Source organism: Panthera leo, chromosome A3 (genome assembly GCF_018350215.1).
Source record: "Panthera leo isolate Ple1 chromosome A3, P.leo_Ple1_pat1.1, whole genome shotgun sequence".
In the NCBI taxonomy this organism is placed as follows: Eukaryota; Metazoa; Chordata; class Mammalia; order Carnivora; family Felidae; genus Panthera; species Panthera leo.
The window spans coordinates 23772159-23790053 of NC_056681.1; the positions used below are offsets into that span (position 1 = coordinate 23772159).

General features: G+C 41.0%; 1 protein-coding gene across 3 annotated transcripts in view; it reads left to right on the top strand.

Moving 5' to 3' along the window:
* Positions 1–17895, top strand: part of LOC122215618 (ubiquinol-cytochrome-c reductase complex assembly factor 1) — a 102394-nt gene that overhangs the window by 40035 nt on the left and 44464 nt on the right. For all 3 annotated transcript variants that reach the window (XM_042931134.1, XM_042931133.1, XM_042931132.1), the window contains 2 exons: positions 1980–2037; positions 17236–17344. In XM_042931134.1, the coding sequence (XP_042787068.1) occupies positions 1980–2037; positions 17236–17344 (167 nt within the window). The remainder of the gene's footprint in view (positions 1–1979; positions 2038–17235; positions 17345–17895) is intronic.

Below are 17895 nucleotides of genomic sequence, written 5' to 3' on the forward strand. Positions count from 1 at the left end.
ACCCCAGTGGATACAGGGAGTCAATATGCAGCTCTTTTCCCATCCTCAGCCCTGAGCCGACCCCCAGAATGGAAAATTGTGACCCAAGTCCAGCTGCTGGCCTGTCTTTGCTTTCCAGCCCAAGAACTGATTCCCTCTCTGAGAAAATTGGAAAGGCTCCTGGAGGCTGCTGAGAAACTTTGATGTAGAGGTAGCAATTGAACAGATTGTCCTTTAGAAGCAGCCAAATTTCATTTTCCAGATTGAAAGACAGACTTCCAAGAAAACTTTTCTTTTTAATGTTTTGTTCTAGCATCCAAAAAAGACCCAACTTCAGATCTGGGCTTGAGAGTTTCTCATGGCTATTCTTGTTCTAGGTGGAGGGTGGTTGGCCCACTCTCAGATGGCATGTATCTTAATAGCTGTATGGTTGGCCAGGCCTGCCTTCACCTCCCTCCTGCTGGGTTCCAAGAGGAAGTCCACTTGACAACTGCTGGGCACCTCCCAGTACACTCACCAGAGTATTTTGGTGTCACTTTGTGACGGACTTGGACTTAAACTCCTGCCCAACCGCGAGCTTGTTAATATTGTGGCTGCCCTCAAGTTACTTAGCCTTTTTGAGCCTCTAAATGAGTGTTATAATACCTCCCTTCAGGGTTAAAGTGAGGATTAAGTGAGAAAATTATTGACATGACTAGCAGTGGACCTGGCAGGAAGTATGGGCCCTTAGTGAATGTTAGGTTCTGATTATAGTGTTAGAGAAGCAGTTAGTGATTAAGAACATGGTGCCTGGAATCAAGCAGATCTGAGTTTGATCCCAGGTGTTTCATTTCATGGCTGTGTGACCTTAGGCAGTTGTCATGATCTCTCTAGGAGTCCATTTTCTCACCTGTCAAATGAGGGTAATATTAATACCCACCTTATAGGCCTGGTAGGATTCATTGAGCTTATGCCTGTAAGCACCAATTATAATGTCACACGTAGTAAGCCTATAAGGAATTACTGCTCTTTATTATTACTGGCGGTGTTAGTGTCCCTCACAGAGGTCCTACCCTGTGTTTTCTCTCCGAATGGCCCCTTTGTGTTATCATTTAGTACGTTGTATACTTCATTGTTTGCTGCAAGGCAGTATATATCCCTTTTATCTTGAGTCATTTCTCCAAAGGACTGATTGTACCCGAAGGGCCTGCATTTCCCACTGTTACTCATTTTCTTTGTCCTCTTGCTTTTGCTTTTCTCCCTGTCATGTAACAGGATGGGCACATTCAGCATTCAGTGGAGGACCCCTCATCTAGCCAGGGGCATTTCCTAGAGATCTGAGAATTGAGAGGTTTGGATGGCTAAGCACTGACCTGAGTTTTGGTAACTTAAAGCCCAGTTTTATCATTCCTACAGGTTGATGAATGGCCTTTCATTAGATATAATCTGCTTTTTTATTCAACTACAGCTCCCTACAGCCCCATTTCTTTCTCCTGGTCATTTATTTTGGACGAGTCATTCAGCATTCCCATGTTCCTAGCACACTGGGTCACCTTAAGGAAGACAGGAAAAAGAAACTAGAACTTAGACTTAGCAGGGCTCAAGTAAAAAAAGCCTGTACTTAATTCGGGTAGGCAAAGTAGTGTCTTCCTAGCTTTCCAGAAGAATTTGAGACCAGGAAGGGAAAATAACATGTTAGTTGGAAGGAACCATAGAGATCATCTAGGCCACATTATACAAAGTGAGAAAACAGCCTCTGAGAAGAAAAGTGATTTGCCCAAGGCCACACAGCAAAGTGGTAACAGGGCTGGAACTAGAGGGCTGGTTGTCTGACTGCATTCAATACTCTTTCAACTCGTAGTCTTATTCTGTGGTTCTACTGGCCCTCTCTATGGTAGTATAATCAGAGAGCACTATAACTGCCATATATTTAGTTGAGCAGATTCCTACCAATATTTAAAATATAGGCGATATTTTTCCTCTGAACCCTCACATATTTATACTTTATTATTATTTTCTAGGGTGTCAGATGCCTGATACATTCAATTCATGGTTTCTTATAACTCTGCTTCACGTCTGGTAAGTGAGCAATTTAAGTGAAGTCACCAAATTTTTTTTTTTTTTTTTAAACACTGCTGACTTGTAAGGTATAGCCTTCAGCAGGGCTGAATATATGAAATGGCAGTTGTTCAGGCATTAAAAACTGTTCCTTTCATTTTAATAACTAATGTCTTAAAGCACATTTTTACTAAAGGTCAAAGCATAGTCCCAGAAAGAACCTAATATTTGTAGGCTTTTCTCAAAGAACACCTACCCCAGTGAACAATGCTATCAGTATCTCTTAGAGACTCTATGAGCTTGGATGGAAAGTTCTCTCCCTTGGCTGTTTTAGGAAAGTTCACATTTACGTAAAAGTGGTTTGAATTGTGAGAATCCGTGGTCATTTTCATTGCTGGTCATCAGAAACTTATAACAAATTATAGCACTGACATTTACGCCTGTACCTCTAAAATGTGCATACAGGTTAGATTCGTGCCAGGTTTGTTGCGTGTAAAAATATTTAACACCTTAAACAGTATATTTTTTCTTCAGCTGCAAATTAAGTAGCCAAAAAAATCAATTTTTCATCTAATGTTACACAGTATTAAAGGTCAGAAGGATATAGGAGAGACGTTGAAGTGGGGGCTGGGGAATGCATTTATTGAACTGCCAGATCTCAGGAAAGTAAATTCTGGAGAACTAAGTTTACTACTTTGACCATAGTGAGTATCTGAGGAACGTGGGGAATGGTTGCCCTGTCAAAAGGACCCTTGTTTGAGACTGCCTTCAGCTGAGCTTTGCATCACAGAACTGACTACTATATAAAGACTTTTTGGTTTTGATCACCTCTGAAATATTTCTCCTGAACTCACATAGTCACTGAGATTGGCTAAGGGGCATAAGGTGGCAATTTATTTTATGTTATTTTTTTTCTAAGCGAGTACTTCATTGAGTGCACACTATGTCCCAGGCAGTTTGCTGGGAACTAGCTGTGGTTCTCAAGAAGCTCACAGTCGAGTGAGGGAGATAAGACATTTAAGTTTTTTCTTTTTCAAAATTTTATTTATTTATTTTGAGAGAGAGAGAGAGCGCGCGCACGCATGCAAGCACGGGGAGGGGCAGAGAAAGAAGGAGAGAGAGAATTCCAAGCAGGCTTTGCACTTTGAGCACAGAGCCTGACGTGGGGCTCAATCCCATGCACCATGAGATCATGACCCGAGCTGAAATCAAGAGTCAGATGTTCAACTGACTGAGCCACCCAGGAGCCTCAGGAGAGAAGATATTTAAAATAGTCAGTGACAAATCGGAGAATGGCTAAGTTCTGTAATAAATCTGAGTAAGTAGTGCCCATGGGATCATAGAGGAACCTGCAACTATCAAAACCATTACTAGTTCTGCCTCTTCTTTGAAATGTACCATGTCTTTTAGTCACATAGCTGTGAAGCCAAACTACCTTCTGTCTGAATGGTGAAGGTTAGGAAAAGGCTTAGGGAGGGCAGCTGGGTATACTGAGAGGAAAACTACTTTTTCAAGAGGAGAGGACTGCAGAAGTTGCACTGTAGAATTACTCACTGGAAAGGTGGGAGGGTTCAGAAGAGGCGAGGCTATTCCCAGAGGAGCTCAAAGATAATATTCAGAGCTTGTATGAAAGGCTCTTTATTGCCTGTATAACTAGAGGTATCAGAGTGTTAGAGGGAGTGGATGGCAAAATCAAATATATAATCCCTGTGACCACATCCCAAGGTCAATCCCTAATAGTAGCCAGGAGAACCTTGAAACTACTTACAGTTCTCTCAAGATAGCCACCGTTTCCAGACATGCTTGCTGTGTCTTCCTTGCTGAGGTTGGTTTCATTTCTCAGAGGAATGGGGAGTACTACTATTACCAGTTAAGTAGCGGGAGGGAAGCTGTCTGCTTCAAATCTACATTTGGTCTCACCTCCACCCTTTCTCTTTAGTTCTCACCATCTGCAGTCTTCAGTGGAATGAATCAGTATCTTTCCAGTTTGAATCAACAAACTTTTATTGGGGATCTACTGTGTGTTAAGGACTGTGGGGCTTTGGAGAGATGGGTATGACATGATGTGCATTGTCTAGCAGATAACAGGCAGGAAGTATACTTTATGGCAACCTTTCCCACTGAATTCCTCTACAAACCTGACCCAGACACTTCAGACAACTGGCTGTCCTCAAATACTCCCATGTCTTTGCTCATATGTCCTGGGTGTTGTTCCTGATATTCCCTAAACCTAAAATGCTCATGTTTTCTCTGATAGAAATTCTCCTCACCTTTCATGGTACATCTCAGTGTCATCTCTGCCACAGAGCACTCTTTATCCAATACTGCCCCCTACGCTGCAACCACCACCAAATTTGGATTTAGTTATACTTCCTTGTACTTCCAGAGTATCTGCTTGTGCCTTGGGCACGGCACTTCTTTCACCGTCATCCATTATAGGCAACTGTACTTCCTGCCTGAACTACAGTTTTGTAAAACTTGTGCTGTTTTGGGGCCCACTTGTGTTATCCTCCAAGAAGAATTGGGGAGACTTTCTCTTCTAAGGGATAATCATTCCACCCAAGTCTGTGGAGAAGCTATGTTCTTCCAGCCCTGTTCTCTTAGCCTGAAGCTCCAAGAGGGTAACTGAAGGATAGCCAAGTCCAGTATTACAGGGCCCAGTGGACTTCCTAGAGATGTATAGGGTTGAAATACCTCCTGAAGGTGGTAGTATGAGGGAGAGGTTGGGAGGCTTAGAAAGCAGTCATAAAAGTAGAAAGAATCTGCCCCATCCCCCAAAGGGGGGAAAAAAACCCCTACTAAACAGAATACCCTGGCAGTGGACTTTTCAGAAAGCTTGCTTGGGTTCCCAAGGGTGATGGCTCCCTGTTGGCCTTTAGAATAGGGACAGGATTTCTCACATCCTTTTAGTTCCCCTGGAGGAGGTGTTGATGATTCCCTTATCCTATCTGCCTTCTCTAGTTCCCAAGTTTTTCTGTGTATGTCCAGTTTCTAGAGGGGCCTTATCAGTTGTGTATTCACGTGAACTTGTAGCAGCTGCAATGACTGTGTGTCCTTTGTCTTTGCTGAACAAGGTTAGTATTGAATGTGGCTGCTGAAAAATTGTTGAGAGAGGTTGCTGTCTAGGCTTTCCTGCATCCAAATGTGTACTTGATAAAAGCAGGCCTCCTCCTCTGTTTACTGTCTTGGGCAGTGGCACTGCAATCCATTCAGGTGTCCACACCAGAAACTGGGGAGACCTCCCTGACTCTTCCCTTACCCCCCTCATCTGGTCAGTCACCAGTCACCCCTTCAAACTTTTTTGCCCATGACCCACAGTAACAAATGAATTTTACTTTGCAACCCAGAACACACATGTCTCTGATACTACGGTTTCGTAAAACTTGTCCTTAAAATGTCAGATAATCTCTGATATTTTCTATTCCTTTTGAATTCATTTTAAAGAAAAAATTTAACATGTCACCTGTTAAATTGATTTTACTGGATTATAAGAAACAGTACTTGAAAACTGGTCTTTGGCCTCCAACTTCCATCTTCACATGCCATTGATCTTCTCAATACAAATTAAATCAGCATGCATGCACGTGCCCACACACACACTCTCCCTAATGTTCTCCATTATTCTCAGGACAAAGTATATTTCTTAGCATGGCATTCAGATTCCACCAACTATGCCACCCCTGCTACTCTCATATGGTACTATTCTAGGTACTGCTATCACCACCACTCCCTCCTCTGCAAGATAAAACAATATTATATAATAGAAATACCAAGTTTTCTTCTGTCCAGAAAGCCCTTCTCTCTCCTCTTTACCTGACAAAACTCCTGTTTTTTCATTCAGTATCTAACTCAGGTATCATTTCTGTTTGAAACCTTCCCTTTCCTTTGAAAGCAAGAGTTAGTTCCTCTTCTGTGTTTACTTAGTATTTTAGGGACCTCTATCATAGCACTCATCACGTAACATTTTTATGTTTTATCGTATCAGTCTTCTTTGTGGATGGTGACTTTATTGAAAGCAAGAATTATTTTTATCTTTTTGGAAAGATATGAAAATGAGATATTACTTCTCACAGTTCTGTGTATTACTCTTAATTTGTATCAATAAGTGTTCATCAAGTAATTGATGTTCTCAGATCTAACTTGACTCGCACGGCATTTGGAAGGGTCCTGGCACTGTCTTTTGGTTGGGTGAGAGTGGCGAAGCTCTGCTCCTGCTTAAGTTTCTCTGGGTTGTTACATGTATGTAGCTGGAATTTATGTTGGCGTTACAAGTGTTAATAGATTTGTAGAGACTCCTCTCAAAATTTGTCATGGAACGCTAGTACCTTCTAAATGCAGAAGCTAATTTTAGAAGATGGAATGGGATAAATAAAATTAGAGTATGCCTATGATGGAGATGGAATGGGGAGGGAGTAAAATGCAGTTTGTATTTTAATTTTAATTTTTTATTTTTTAAATTAAAAAAAATTTTTAATGTTTATTTTTAAGAGAGAGAGTGTGAGTGGGCGAGGGGCAGAGAGAGAGAGGGAGAGTCCAAAGCAGGCTCCAGGCTCCAAGGTGTCAGCACAGAGCCCGATGTGGGGCTCAAACTCACAAACCATGAGATCATGACCTGAGCTGAAGTCAGACAATTAACCGACTGAGCCACCCAGGCGTCCTGCAGTTTGGATTTTTAAAAATTATTTTAGGGGCGACTGGGTAGCTCATCAGTTAAGCATCCAACTTCAGCTCAGGTCATGATCTCACGGCTTGTGAGTTCGGGCCCCTCATCGGGCTCTGTGCTGTCAGCTCAGAGCCTGGAGCCTGCTTCAGATTCTGTCTCTGTCTCTCTCTACCCGCCCCTCTGCTCACACACTGTCTGTCTGTCTGTCTCTCTCATATATAGATAAACATTTTTAAAAAAATCTTAAAAAAATTATTTTAAAGTCAGGTGTGTCATAAATATAATTACCAAGCCCTTTACAAAAATGTTATCTTTTATTTATTTACATGTATTATCTCACTCATTGTTACAACTACTTTATTCTTGTTTTATATGAGGGATCAGAGGTTTTATATATGAGGGATCAGAGGTTTAGAGAAGTCAAAGAACTTGTCCAAAGAACTAGTTAGTACATGGTGGAGAGAAAATTCTAAGTGTGGATCTGGCTAACTCAACAGTAATTACTACCAAAGTAATTAAAGAATTGCTGATTGATACTAATACTATTTAATATTTATTAATACTATTTATTATTTAAAGTACCTGCTTATTCTTTTTTTTAAAGTTTATTTAGAGAGAGAGTGAGCAAGTGGGACAGGGGCAGAAAGACAGGGAAAGAGAGAATTCCAAGCAGGCTCCAAACTGTCTTGAATTCACGAATCTTGAGATCATGACCTGAGCCGAAATCAAGAGTTTGATGCTTAACTGACTGGCGCCCCAGTACCAGCTCATTATTAAACATAAATCCATAAAATTTTAGGGGCACCTGGCTGGCTCAGTCTCTGGAGCATGCAACTCTTGATCTCAGGGTTGTGGGTTCTAGTCCTCCATAGGGTGTAGAGAATACTTTATAAAGGGAGGAGGGGGATGCTGCCTGGGTGGCTCAGTTGGTTAAGCGTCCAACTCTAGATTTCATCTCAGGTCATGATCCCATGGTTCATGAGTTCAAGTCCTGAATTGGGCTCTGCACTGACAATGTGGAGCCTGCTTGGGATTCTCTCTCCCTCTCTGTCCTTCCTCCGTCACACAAGCTTGCACTTTCTCTCTCAAAATAAATAAATAAACATTAAAAACATCTTAAATCCATAAAATTATTACATCTGTTCTCCAATTGAACCTGTCCTCACAGGGCCAGAGTGTGGGAGAGAGATATTAAATTATTAATAGAATACAGCTGAAATAGCATGATGAGAGGAAATGGCAGGGAGAAGAGGGGTACATAATTTAGATGGGGGGATGGGTCATTCAGGGAGGGCTTCGCTGAAGAAATGACGTCTAAACTGATGAGTAGAAGTTAGCAAGTCAAAAGGTGCATGAAAAGCATTGCAAGTGAAGAGATCTAGTGGTTCAATCCTTTTACCAGCTGGGCCCTTTTTAAATATGAAATTTTATACCCAGTCACCATATATGCATAGATAAAGAATTGCTGTTTGGGTTGAGGAAGTGAGAATGACCTGTTCACTCAGGTCTTCACAATGTATGCACTGGTAAGGGACTCTTATGTAGCTCTGTGGAAACTCAGACCACAGTTTAAAAACCACAGATCCAGTTCAACCCTCTCATGATTACAATGGGGAGACGATTTTGGCAATTTTAAGGAATTTGTTCACAGGCCTCTTCATCTGTAATGGAGGACCTGAGATCCAAATCTGAAGCTAACTGCTCCTTCTCCATTCAATACTTGGCTTCCTGCTTGAGTGTTCCCCTTTGGTGGTCATGGAGATGGGGGTTTCTTCCCATGAATATGAACAGCATGGCACTGATCGCCAATGATATGAAATTGTTTCTTGGTACTCCCTGTCTTTGTCCTGGGAGAGGCCACAAGTAAAGTAGACCTGAGAACAGTTCAGGGTGATAAGCTCTGTGTATAGCAGACCCACAGATCTTATGGGAACACAGGGGAAGGAGGACTGCCTGGGGATTGTCAAGACAAGCAGTTGCATTGGCCTCCTGGGGTCTAGAACCAGAGGACATGGGATCTTAAGGAGTTATTAGGAGATTAAGAAGTAATTGTAAGCTACTTTTTAAGATACTCCAAGTGATTAAGATTGATAATCACTGATTGATAATCAGAAACAGGACAGAAGGGAAACATTTTGTTATTTGTTTTTTACTTTTATTTTGTTTGAGAGAGAGAGAGAGCATAAGTGGGGGAAGGATAATGGTGGAGCAGGGAGAGAGAGAGAAAGAGAGAGAGAATTTTAAGCAGACTCCATGCCCAGCGAGGAGCCCAACTTGGGGCTCGATCCCTCAACTGTGAGATCATGACCTGAGCTGAAATCAAGAGTTGGACGCTCAACTGACTGAGCCACGTAGGTGTCCCAGTTTTTATTTTTTAATTTTAAGATGGGGAAATACTGGAACATTTTTATAAGTCTGGGGGAAGAAGCCTCTGACAAAGAAGACAAGGAAATAAATTGTGCAGGTGGGAAAGGGTTGGAAAACAGACTGGTCCCAGTCTCAGTCCAGCCAGAGAACTGCCTTGGCAGACACTCCCGGCCTTTGCAAGAGGGCTCTTCAAAATTGCCACAGCAGTTTTGATGCAGCTGTAGGGCTTTCAAGCTCATGCTGGATTCCAGCAACTTCAGATCTGCTATATATGGTGAGCCCTGGCCATGTGCACATCCTTTCTCTCCCTCCCCCAGCCAGTCATTCTGTTCAAACACACAAGTAGTTTTTGCCCAAACCAGAGGCCTATGCAGCATCATTTTGTCAACACCGCATAAACTAAAAGCACTGGTACCTGCTACCCAGGAGCTTGGTCTCTTGGGTCCGACAGGCAGGCCACAGGCCGGGTGTAGTTCTTGGAGGAGGCTCACTGTCAGGTGAGATGGCTTCAGGAAGTGCCTCACCCCACTTGTCTGTTTGCCCACAGACGGTCCTGTGGCCCCCATGCTCCCCACATAAAGGTAAGGCTTCATCGGGAGGGAGTTTAGGAAACCAGGTGGAGATAGCCATGTACACAGCCCCAGGAAAGGGTAAGCATGCCAGCTCACAAATAAATAAACTCATTCATTAGCACACTGCTGAGGCTTGAGTGTGGGCATGTAGGCTCTGCTTCCTTGGCCTCGGCTGATGGCAGAATAAGGGAAACAAGCTATGTGAAAGTCCCCTTTGGGATTCCTTCATTAGCAGCCAGAGTGACAGACCTGTCTTGAATGCCCACCAGTCTTCATTGAATTCCAAATCAGATCCACTCTGAGCAGCTTATAAACTACCATGAGGGAGAAAGAAGGCCAAAACACAACTGGTATTGTCAGAAGGCCCAAACAGAGCGAGTGGTACAGGATACTCGGAGCTGCCAATAGTCAGCGTCAAGAATAACAAGAATTCTTCCCTCCCAGATTTAGGTAGAGAGGAGGAAAGCATGGCTAGGACTGTTGTTCCTTGGAACTCTGCAGGCAGTGTCGCTGTCTTCTTCCTTGTCTGATCTAGCAGGGAGAGGCTCTTGGAACTGTGCTGTCACAGAATGGGGGAAATAGCTGATAGGGACACTGACCTGGGAGACACCGTGGCTTAGGGGAAAGCAGAAGTTCAGGCTTCATTCTAGCTCTGCTCTTTTAAGTTACTTAAGTAATTATAAAATACATTTTAAGACTTTCCAAGTGATTAAGAAAGGTGATCACTAAAGGGAGAAACAGGATGGAAGGGAAACTTTCTAAAAATTTTTTATTTTTTTTTTTTAATTTTTTTTTTTTTCAACGTTTTTTATTTATTTTTGGGACAGAGAGAGACAGAGCATGAACGGGGGAGGGGCAGAGAGAGAGAGGGAGACACAGAATCGGAAACAGGCTCCAGGCTCCGAGCCATCAGCCCAGAGCCTGACGCGGGGCTCGAACTCACGGACCGCAAGATTGTGACCTGGCTGAAGTCGGACGCTTAACCGACTGCGCCACCCAGGCGCCCCTAAAAATTTTTTATTTTAAGATAGGGAAACACTGAAACATTTTATAAGTCTAGAGGTAGAAGCCTTTTTAAAAAATTTTTATTTAAAAAATGTTTTTTGGTGTTTATTCACTTTAGAGAGAGAGAGAGAGGGAGAGAAAACGAGTAGGAGAGGAGTAGAGAGAGAGGGGGACACAATCCGGAGCAGGCTCCAGGCTCTGAGCTGTCAGCACAGACCCCGATGTGGGGCTTGAACCCACAAACCATGAGATCATGACCTGAGCCGAAGTCGAACACTTAACTGACTGAACCACCCAGGCACCCCAAGGAAGAAGCCTTTTTACTTCCTTCTCTGCTTTCCTCAGAGCATGAGTGTTCTTTTTTGTGAAATGAGAACAGTTAAACTAGGTTTAAAGAGTGAATGCAAATGCATTTTTGAGTGACAAGTCTGATATTAGAGGGCGCCATCAGTGACAGTAATCATTATTATTATTTGCCTTACGGTAAAATTTTTATCTTAGCCCTTTGTCTTTTGAAACTCCTAGTGAGTGAGTCTTTTTCCCTTTTCCCCTGTCGCTGTGCTTACCTTTCAGTGATAGTTGGGAGTCAGGACTAGGGCTTGACCACTCCTTTTTTTCTTTACTTTGCTAGCTGAGTTATTTGCTTTCCTTATGTGTAAAAGATATCAGTATTATTTATGAGCCACTGGGATCACTGAGCGACAAGGATGTACTGTGAAGCTCAAAACCTCAATAATAAGTTGTGGGTTTAAGAGCATCATCAAACTTGGGAGGGGTAACTGGAATTGCTCCTAAACAGAGAGTAGTTTATATACAGACTAAGTCCACACTCAGGGTAGGTACTTAGTAGATACTTGTTAAATAAATGATTAAATTATTTATTTAATAACAGGAATGTTTTTATTACTAGAGTCTCTCTTTGTAAAAAGATTTTTAAAAGTAATCTATTTTTGGTCACCTGGGTGGTAGAATTGGTTAAGCATCTGACTTTGGCTCAGCTCATGATCTCATGGGTACATGAGTTTGAGCCCCACATTGGTTTCTCTGCTGTCAGCGCAGAGCCTGCTTTGGATCCTCTGTCCCCGCCCTCTCTCCCCCTCCCCTGTGTGTGTGAGCTCTTTCTTTTTCAGAAACATAAAAAAAAAAAGTTTATAAAAGGTAAAAATAAAAAAAATCTATTCTTTAATTTTTTTAATGTTTATTTATATTTCAGAGAGAGAGAGAGAATGCACGCACGCACTCGTGAGCTGGGGAGGGGCAGAGAGAGACAGAGACAGAATCTGAAGGAGGCTCTGGACTCTAACCCACGAGCAATGAGATCATGACCTGAGCTGAAGTTGGATGCTTAACCAACTCAGCCACCCAGCTGCCCCTAAAAATAATTTCTTTTTTGAGGAGTTTTAGGTTTGAGCAGAAGGTTATCTCTTTTTAAAGTTTATTTTGCATTCTTAAGAGCAATTTTTATTATGTTTTATTTAGCAGGGAGGTGTTCCCCCCCCCCCCCGCCCCACTTGCTTCTCCACTTTCCCTAGAACAGAGCTCTGAAATTATGAAGTTGAATCAGTAGTAAAATGTAATTTGGCTTCTCAACATTTAATTTAAACATTTATTATGAGGAATGTATCCAAGATGGAAATTGAAATAGAGCTGTCCTGTTCTGTTACTTAAACCTAGTGTTCTCAGTTGTTGTGGAATGTAGTTTCCTTAGTGACTCAGACTTAACTGTTGTACAGTCAGAGCCTGTGACGGGTGCTGGCTTTGTTTTGTGGTGGGCACCAGGGTCATCATGTCTTTTTCGTGTTTGTTTACCATTTTGGATTTGCTTCATTCATTGTCTTTTCACCTGCCAGTGTACTTTAACCTTTTCTGGATGATTTGGGGGGGTCCGGGTAATGCTTAACTGTAATTTGCCAGACTGTCTTTGAGTTGCGCTGGGTTGTTGAACCTCAGTTGCTGTGCTATTGTTTGTGTGTGTGTGTGTTTGTTTTCAATATATTTTTAGTTTCTTTCTTTCCTGTTAGGCTGCCAATAGTTACTTTTTGTTGTTGTAGGCATTCTTGCCTCAAGTTAGCCAGTCTTCCTCTTCTGATAGGCTATTTCTTTTTTTTTTTAACGTTTATTTATTTTTGAGATAGAGAGAGAGACAGAGCATGAATGGGGGAGGGTCAGAAAGAGGGAGACACAGAATTCGAAACAGGCTCCAGGCTCTGAGCTGTCAGCACAGAGCCCCACGCGGGGCTCGAACTCACGGACCGCGAGATCATGACCTGAGCCGAAGTCGGCCGCCCAACCGACTGAGCCACCCACGCGCCCCTGATAGGCTATTTCTAATGTGATGCTAGTTTTGAAACTATTACTGCCCTTGTGAAGATTAAATGAAAGAAAAAGAGAGTAAATGGATTCTAAGATATGTACTAGTCATTAGAGGCAGCAGAAAAACAGTACAACTCTGGGACAAGATTATCAGGGTTCAGATCTCACCTATAAATCTAGTGGTTTGTAACTCTGGACAAGTTACTTCTCAAAGACTCAGTTTCCTCATTTAAAAAGTCGGGACAGTAGGAAGACCAGCCTTGGACTACACCAAAAGAAAAATCTTTTCATAGTGAAGGAAACCATTAACAAAATAAAAAGGCAACCTACTGAATGGGAAGGAGAAGATATTGACAAATGATCTATATGATAAGAGGTTAATGTCCAAAGTCTATAAAGAACTTCTATGACCCAGCATTCCACCACAAATAAATAATCCAATTAAAAATGGGCAGAGGACCCAAATAGACATTTTGCCAAAAAAGACATGTAGATGGCCAACAGACACATGGAGAGATGTTCAGCCTCACTCATCGTCAGGGCAGTGCAAATCAAAACTACAGTGAGATAACACTTTACAGCTGTGAGAATGGCTAGCATCAAAAAGACAAGAAATAACAAGTGTTGGCGAGGCTGTGGAGAAAAAGGAACTCTCATGTACTGTTGGCAGGAATGTAAATTGGTATAGCCACTGTGGAAAACAGTATGGAGGTTCCTCAAAAAATTGAAAACAGAAATCCCATATGGTCCAGGAATTCCACTACTGGGTATTTACCCAAAAAATGAAAACACAAATTTGAAAATATATATGCACCTCTGTGTTTATTGCAGTATTATCTACAATAGCCAATATATGGAAGCAGCTGAAGTGTCCATTCGTAGATGAATGGATAAAGAAGATGTGGTGTGTGTGTGTGTGTGTGTGTGTGTGTGTGTGTGTGTGTATATGTATATAATGGAATATTACTCAGCCATAAAAAGGATGAGATCTTGCCAGTTTTCACAACAAGGATGGACCTAGAGGGTATATGCTAAGTGAAATAAGTCAGAAAAATACAAACACCGTATGACTTCACTTATGTATGGAATATCTAAAAAAACCAAATGAATAAACAAATAAAAAGCAGAAATAGCTTCATAAGTACACCGAACAAACTGATGGTTGCCAGAGGGGAGAGAGGTTGGGGGATGGGCAAAATGGCTGAGGGAGTTTCCAGTTTATGGAATGAATAAGTCATGGAGATAAAGGATACATCATAGAGAACATAGTCAAAATGGTATCGTAATAGGGTTGGATAGTGACAGATGGTAGCTACACTTGTGAACATAGCATAATGTATACTTTATGGTCTGAGAAAATCTGTGCCTTTTAAACCTCAGAAGGCAGGTGTATTAACAAACTACAGAATTTTCAAATAAATGAAGAATTCCATTACCTCACTATTGCTGTTGATGAATTAGCCTCTGACGACACTTAAGCATCAAAACACACAGTGTCTTTTCAGGTGAGAGGCTGACATGAGTGATTTGATTAAGAAAATTTTATGGAAAAGGACTATTGAACTTTCCCTGGTTTGTTGCTGCTTTGGAATACATTCTGTATCATGTGAAGAAGCCAAGTCTTTTTCCATGACCTGTTTTTATTGTTATAAAGTATTATTTCTTAGGCACTAACTGGGTTCAGAGGTTACAAATTTAAAATCACAGCATAAGCCAATCTCCTGGTTGGAAGGGATATTAAAGATCATGTAGTGAACTTGTCAGATAGCTGAGTTCTCACAAAGCATTTGTTCACTCTTCAGAAGTAGGCACATTCTGTGTCTTGGGCTTATTCATTCCATCATTCAAATCTTCAGAAACTTCTGCTAGAAAGTTATTGTTTTCAGTGTTCAGTGTTGAGTGATTCTTTCTTCCCCTGTGGCTTACCCATTGATTCTGACTCTTAACTCTTGGACAAATAGTCTAATTGCTTTCCTACAATATTTAAGGCAACTCACCTGTTTTTCTCCAGGTTATAGATCTTCTGATCTTTCATCTCTTCCTTTTGTCTCTTAAAATATAATATTTAGGGGCACCTAGGTAGCTCAGTCAGTAGAGCGTCCAACTTTGGCTCAGGTCATGATCTCGCAGTTCATGGGTTCAAGCCCCACATCAGGCTCACTGCTGTCAGCCTATCAGTGCAGAGCCTGCTTCAGATCCTCTGTTCCCCTCTCTCTGCCCCTACCTGCTTACACTCTCCCACCCAAAATAAGTAAATATTAAAAAATAGATATGTATATATAAGATGATATTCAAAACTATGGACAGTATTTCAAGCAGAGTCTGACCTGTGCTGAATGGAACAAAAATGTCACTTTGCACATCGAAGATACTGTATTTCCATTATTGTATCTAAAATCACATTTATTTGGGGGGTAACCTCATCATTACCTTGACATCCTTTGAAGTCAGTTGTCAACTTAAGCCTATAAGGCTTTTTCACATGTAAATGGGCATGACTCACCTATCTTGTACCTACAGTTCGTTTAGACCCAAGGGCAGGACCTTAGGTTTATCCCTGTTCAAATTCATTCTGTTAGATTCAGCCCATTGAAACGGTCTCTTGGAGTATTTTTGGTTCATGGTAGGGTCATCCAGCATATTTGTCTTCCTGCCCAGCCCCTTGTCATCTGCAAATTTGGTAAGTATGTTTTCTTTTCTACATCTTTAGTTGTTAACAGAGATGTTGACACAGGCCAGGCTGGAATCATTCCATTGTACCATACGATTGCTAGTAGATTTTAACGGGCAGGATTGTCAGTTTAGAATGACTATTCCATAACTATAGCAGGAATTATCTTTTGGTGAGTAGCCCAGTTGTAGCTGCTTAAAAATTTAAATAAGAGATAATATGGGGCGCCCGGGTGGTTCAGTTGGTTTAGTGTCTGACTTCGGCTCAGGTCATGATCTCACGGTTCGTGGGTTCGTGCCCTACATTGGGCTCTGTGCTGATGGCTCAGAGCCTGGAGCCTGCTTCAGATTCTGTGTCTCCCTCTCTCTCTGCCCTTCCCTTGCTCGCACTATCTCTCTCTCTCCCTCAAAAATAAAGATTAAAAAAAACTTTTTTTAATTTAAATAAGAGATAATAGAAATAGGGATGTTCATTGAGATTAGGGACTAGTTTGGAAAGTTGATGACCCTGTTTATATTCTTATATATAATTAAGTATAATATTATATTTACTAATTAATAAAATAAAATATAATTCCTATATTCTTATGGAAGGTCTTAAGAAGAAAGCTTTATGGGCTAATTAGAGGCAATGTGGTATAGGAGAAGCCCTAAACTTTGCCCTGAGATGTTTTATTCACTTACTTATTTAGCAAATAATTACTAAGTGCCTACTATACTTAAGCCCTGGATATAGAATGGTTAAAAATAAAAAAAAATTCAGGCTTCATCTTTGCCTTCAGTGGAACTTATATTCTCATGGGGGAAATGATTTGATAATTACATAGGTAAAATCATCATACTTTCTGTGATCTGTGTTCTAGGTAGGTGCCATGCCTAGACACACACCTTGTGTGTATTGTGTATGACAAACAACACAAGTCATATATTTAATTTAAACACTTCTAGTAGCTCCATTTTAAAAAGTAAAAAGAAAATATTCTGAAATTAATTTTAATAGAAGGTTTTATTTAACTCAGTTATATTTAACTCCACTTATATCTGAAATAATATGTAAGCATGTAAGCAGTATAAAAAAATTTGAGATATTTGTAGTCTTTTTGTTGAACTAGATCTTCAAATCTTAAACTTATACCACATGTTAGTTGGAACCGGTCATATTTAAAGTGCCTAATAGCCACACGTAGCTAGTAGCTTCTGTGTTGGACAGCACAGCATTATACCCATCTTTACAGACTACTCTATGGTATTGGGCAAATTACTTTCCATCTTTAGGACTCCTGTTTTCATTCAGTAAAATGACGGATTTTGACTTGCTTATCTTCTAACAATTAAATGTGTGTCCTTTTCATGTATGAGAGTGCCTTCTGAGGTACTGTAAATAATCTGTTGATCTGGGTGTTGCTTACATGGCTATATATAACATGTAAACATCCATCAAGCTATATACTTAAGATTTGTGTGCTTTACAGTATCTATGTTATACCTCAGTAAAAGTGTTGTTTTTTTTAATAAGATCATTTCCAGTTTTTTTGATTCTGTGTGTTCTTTGCTGAAATTACCCATTACACACGTGTGATATAAAAAATGCAAACAACCAGTTACTCTTTATGTCTTTTTCCCATCCAGGATGTGTCTAGTCCGAATGAAACAGGAAGGCCGGAGTGGGAAATACATGTGTCGTATCATAGTTCATTTCATGTGGGAGGATGTTGAGCAGCGTGGCAGAGTCATGGGGGTAAGTAAATGCTATCAGATTCTGATCCTGGACAACTCCAATGAGGGATTGCCTGACTTGAGTTGAAGTTTTATCTGTGCTAGAAGGGCTTTGCTTTTAGATTTCTGTGTAATGCTGCCTAATGTCAGTGGTAATTCAGCTAGAGTTGCTTCTGCTTCTGTGGAGACTGACATGCCGTGGACACTTTATGTGTTTGCACACATTATTATGTTTTGTCAATGTGAGGACATCCTGTGCATGGAAATGAAATTGTTAAGCCCAAATAATGGTGGTAGGAGGGAAGGGATGGGTTTGTTGAATGGAGGAAATCAGATAATAATTGAATTTTAGGACACTATGCCTTTGACACCAATTCAGTGTTTGAACCAGTTCTCCTCTAAATTAGTTTTGATGGAAATACCCTGGCATTGGGCCTACACTGTCCTCAGGAACTGAAAATGAAAAACAAGTCCTTGATCGCTTAACCTAGACTAATTCAGCATCATATCTGCTGAAAATGTACATTAGTACATTTAATAATTAACCTGAGAAAGGAGAATATATAGCATATA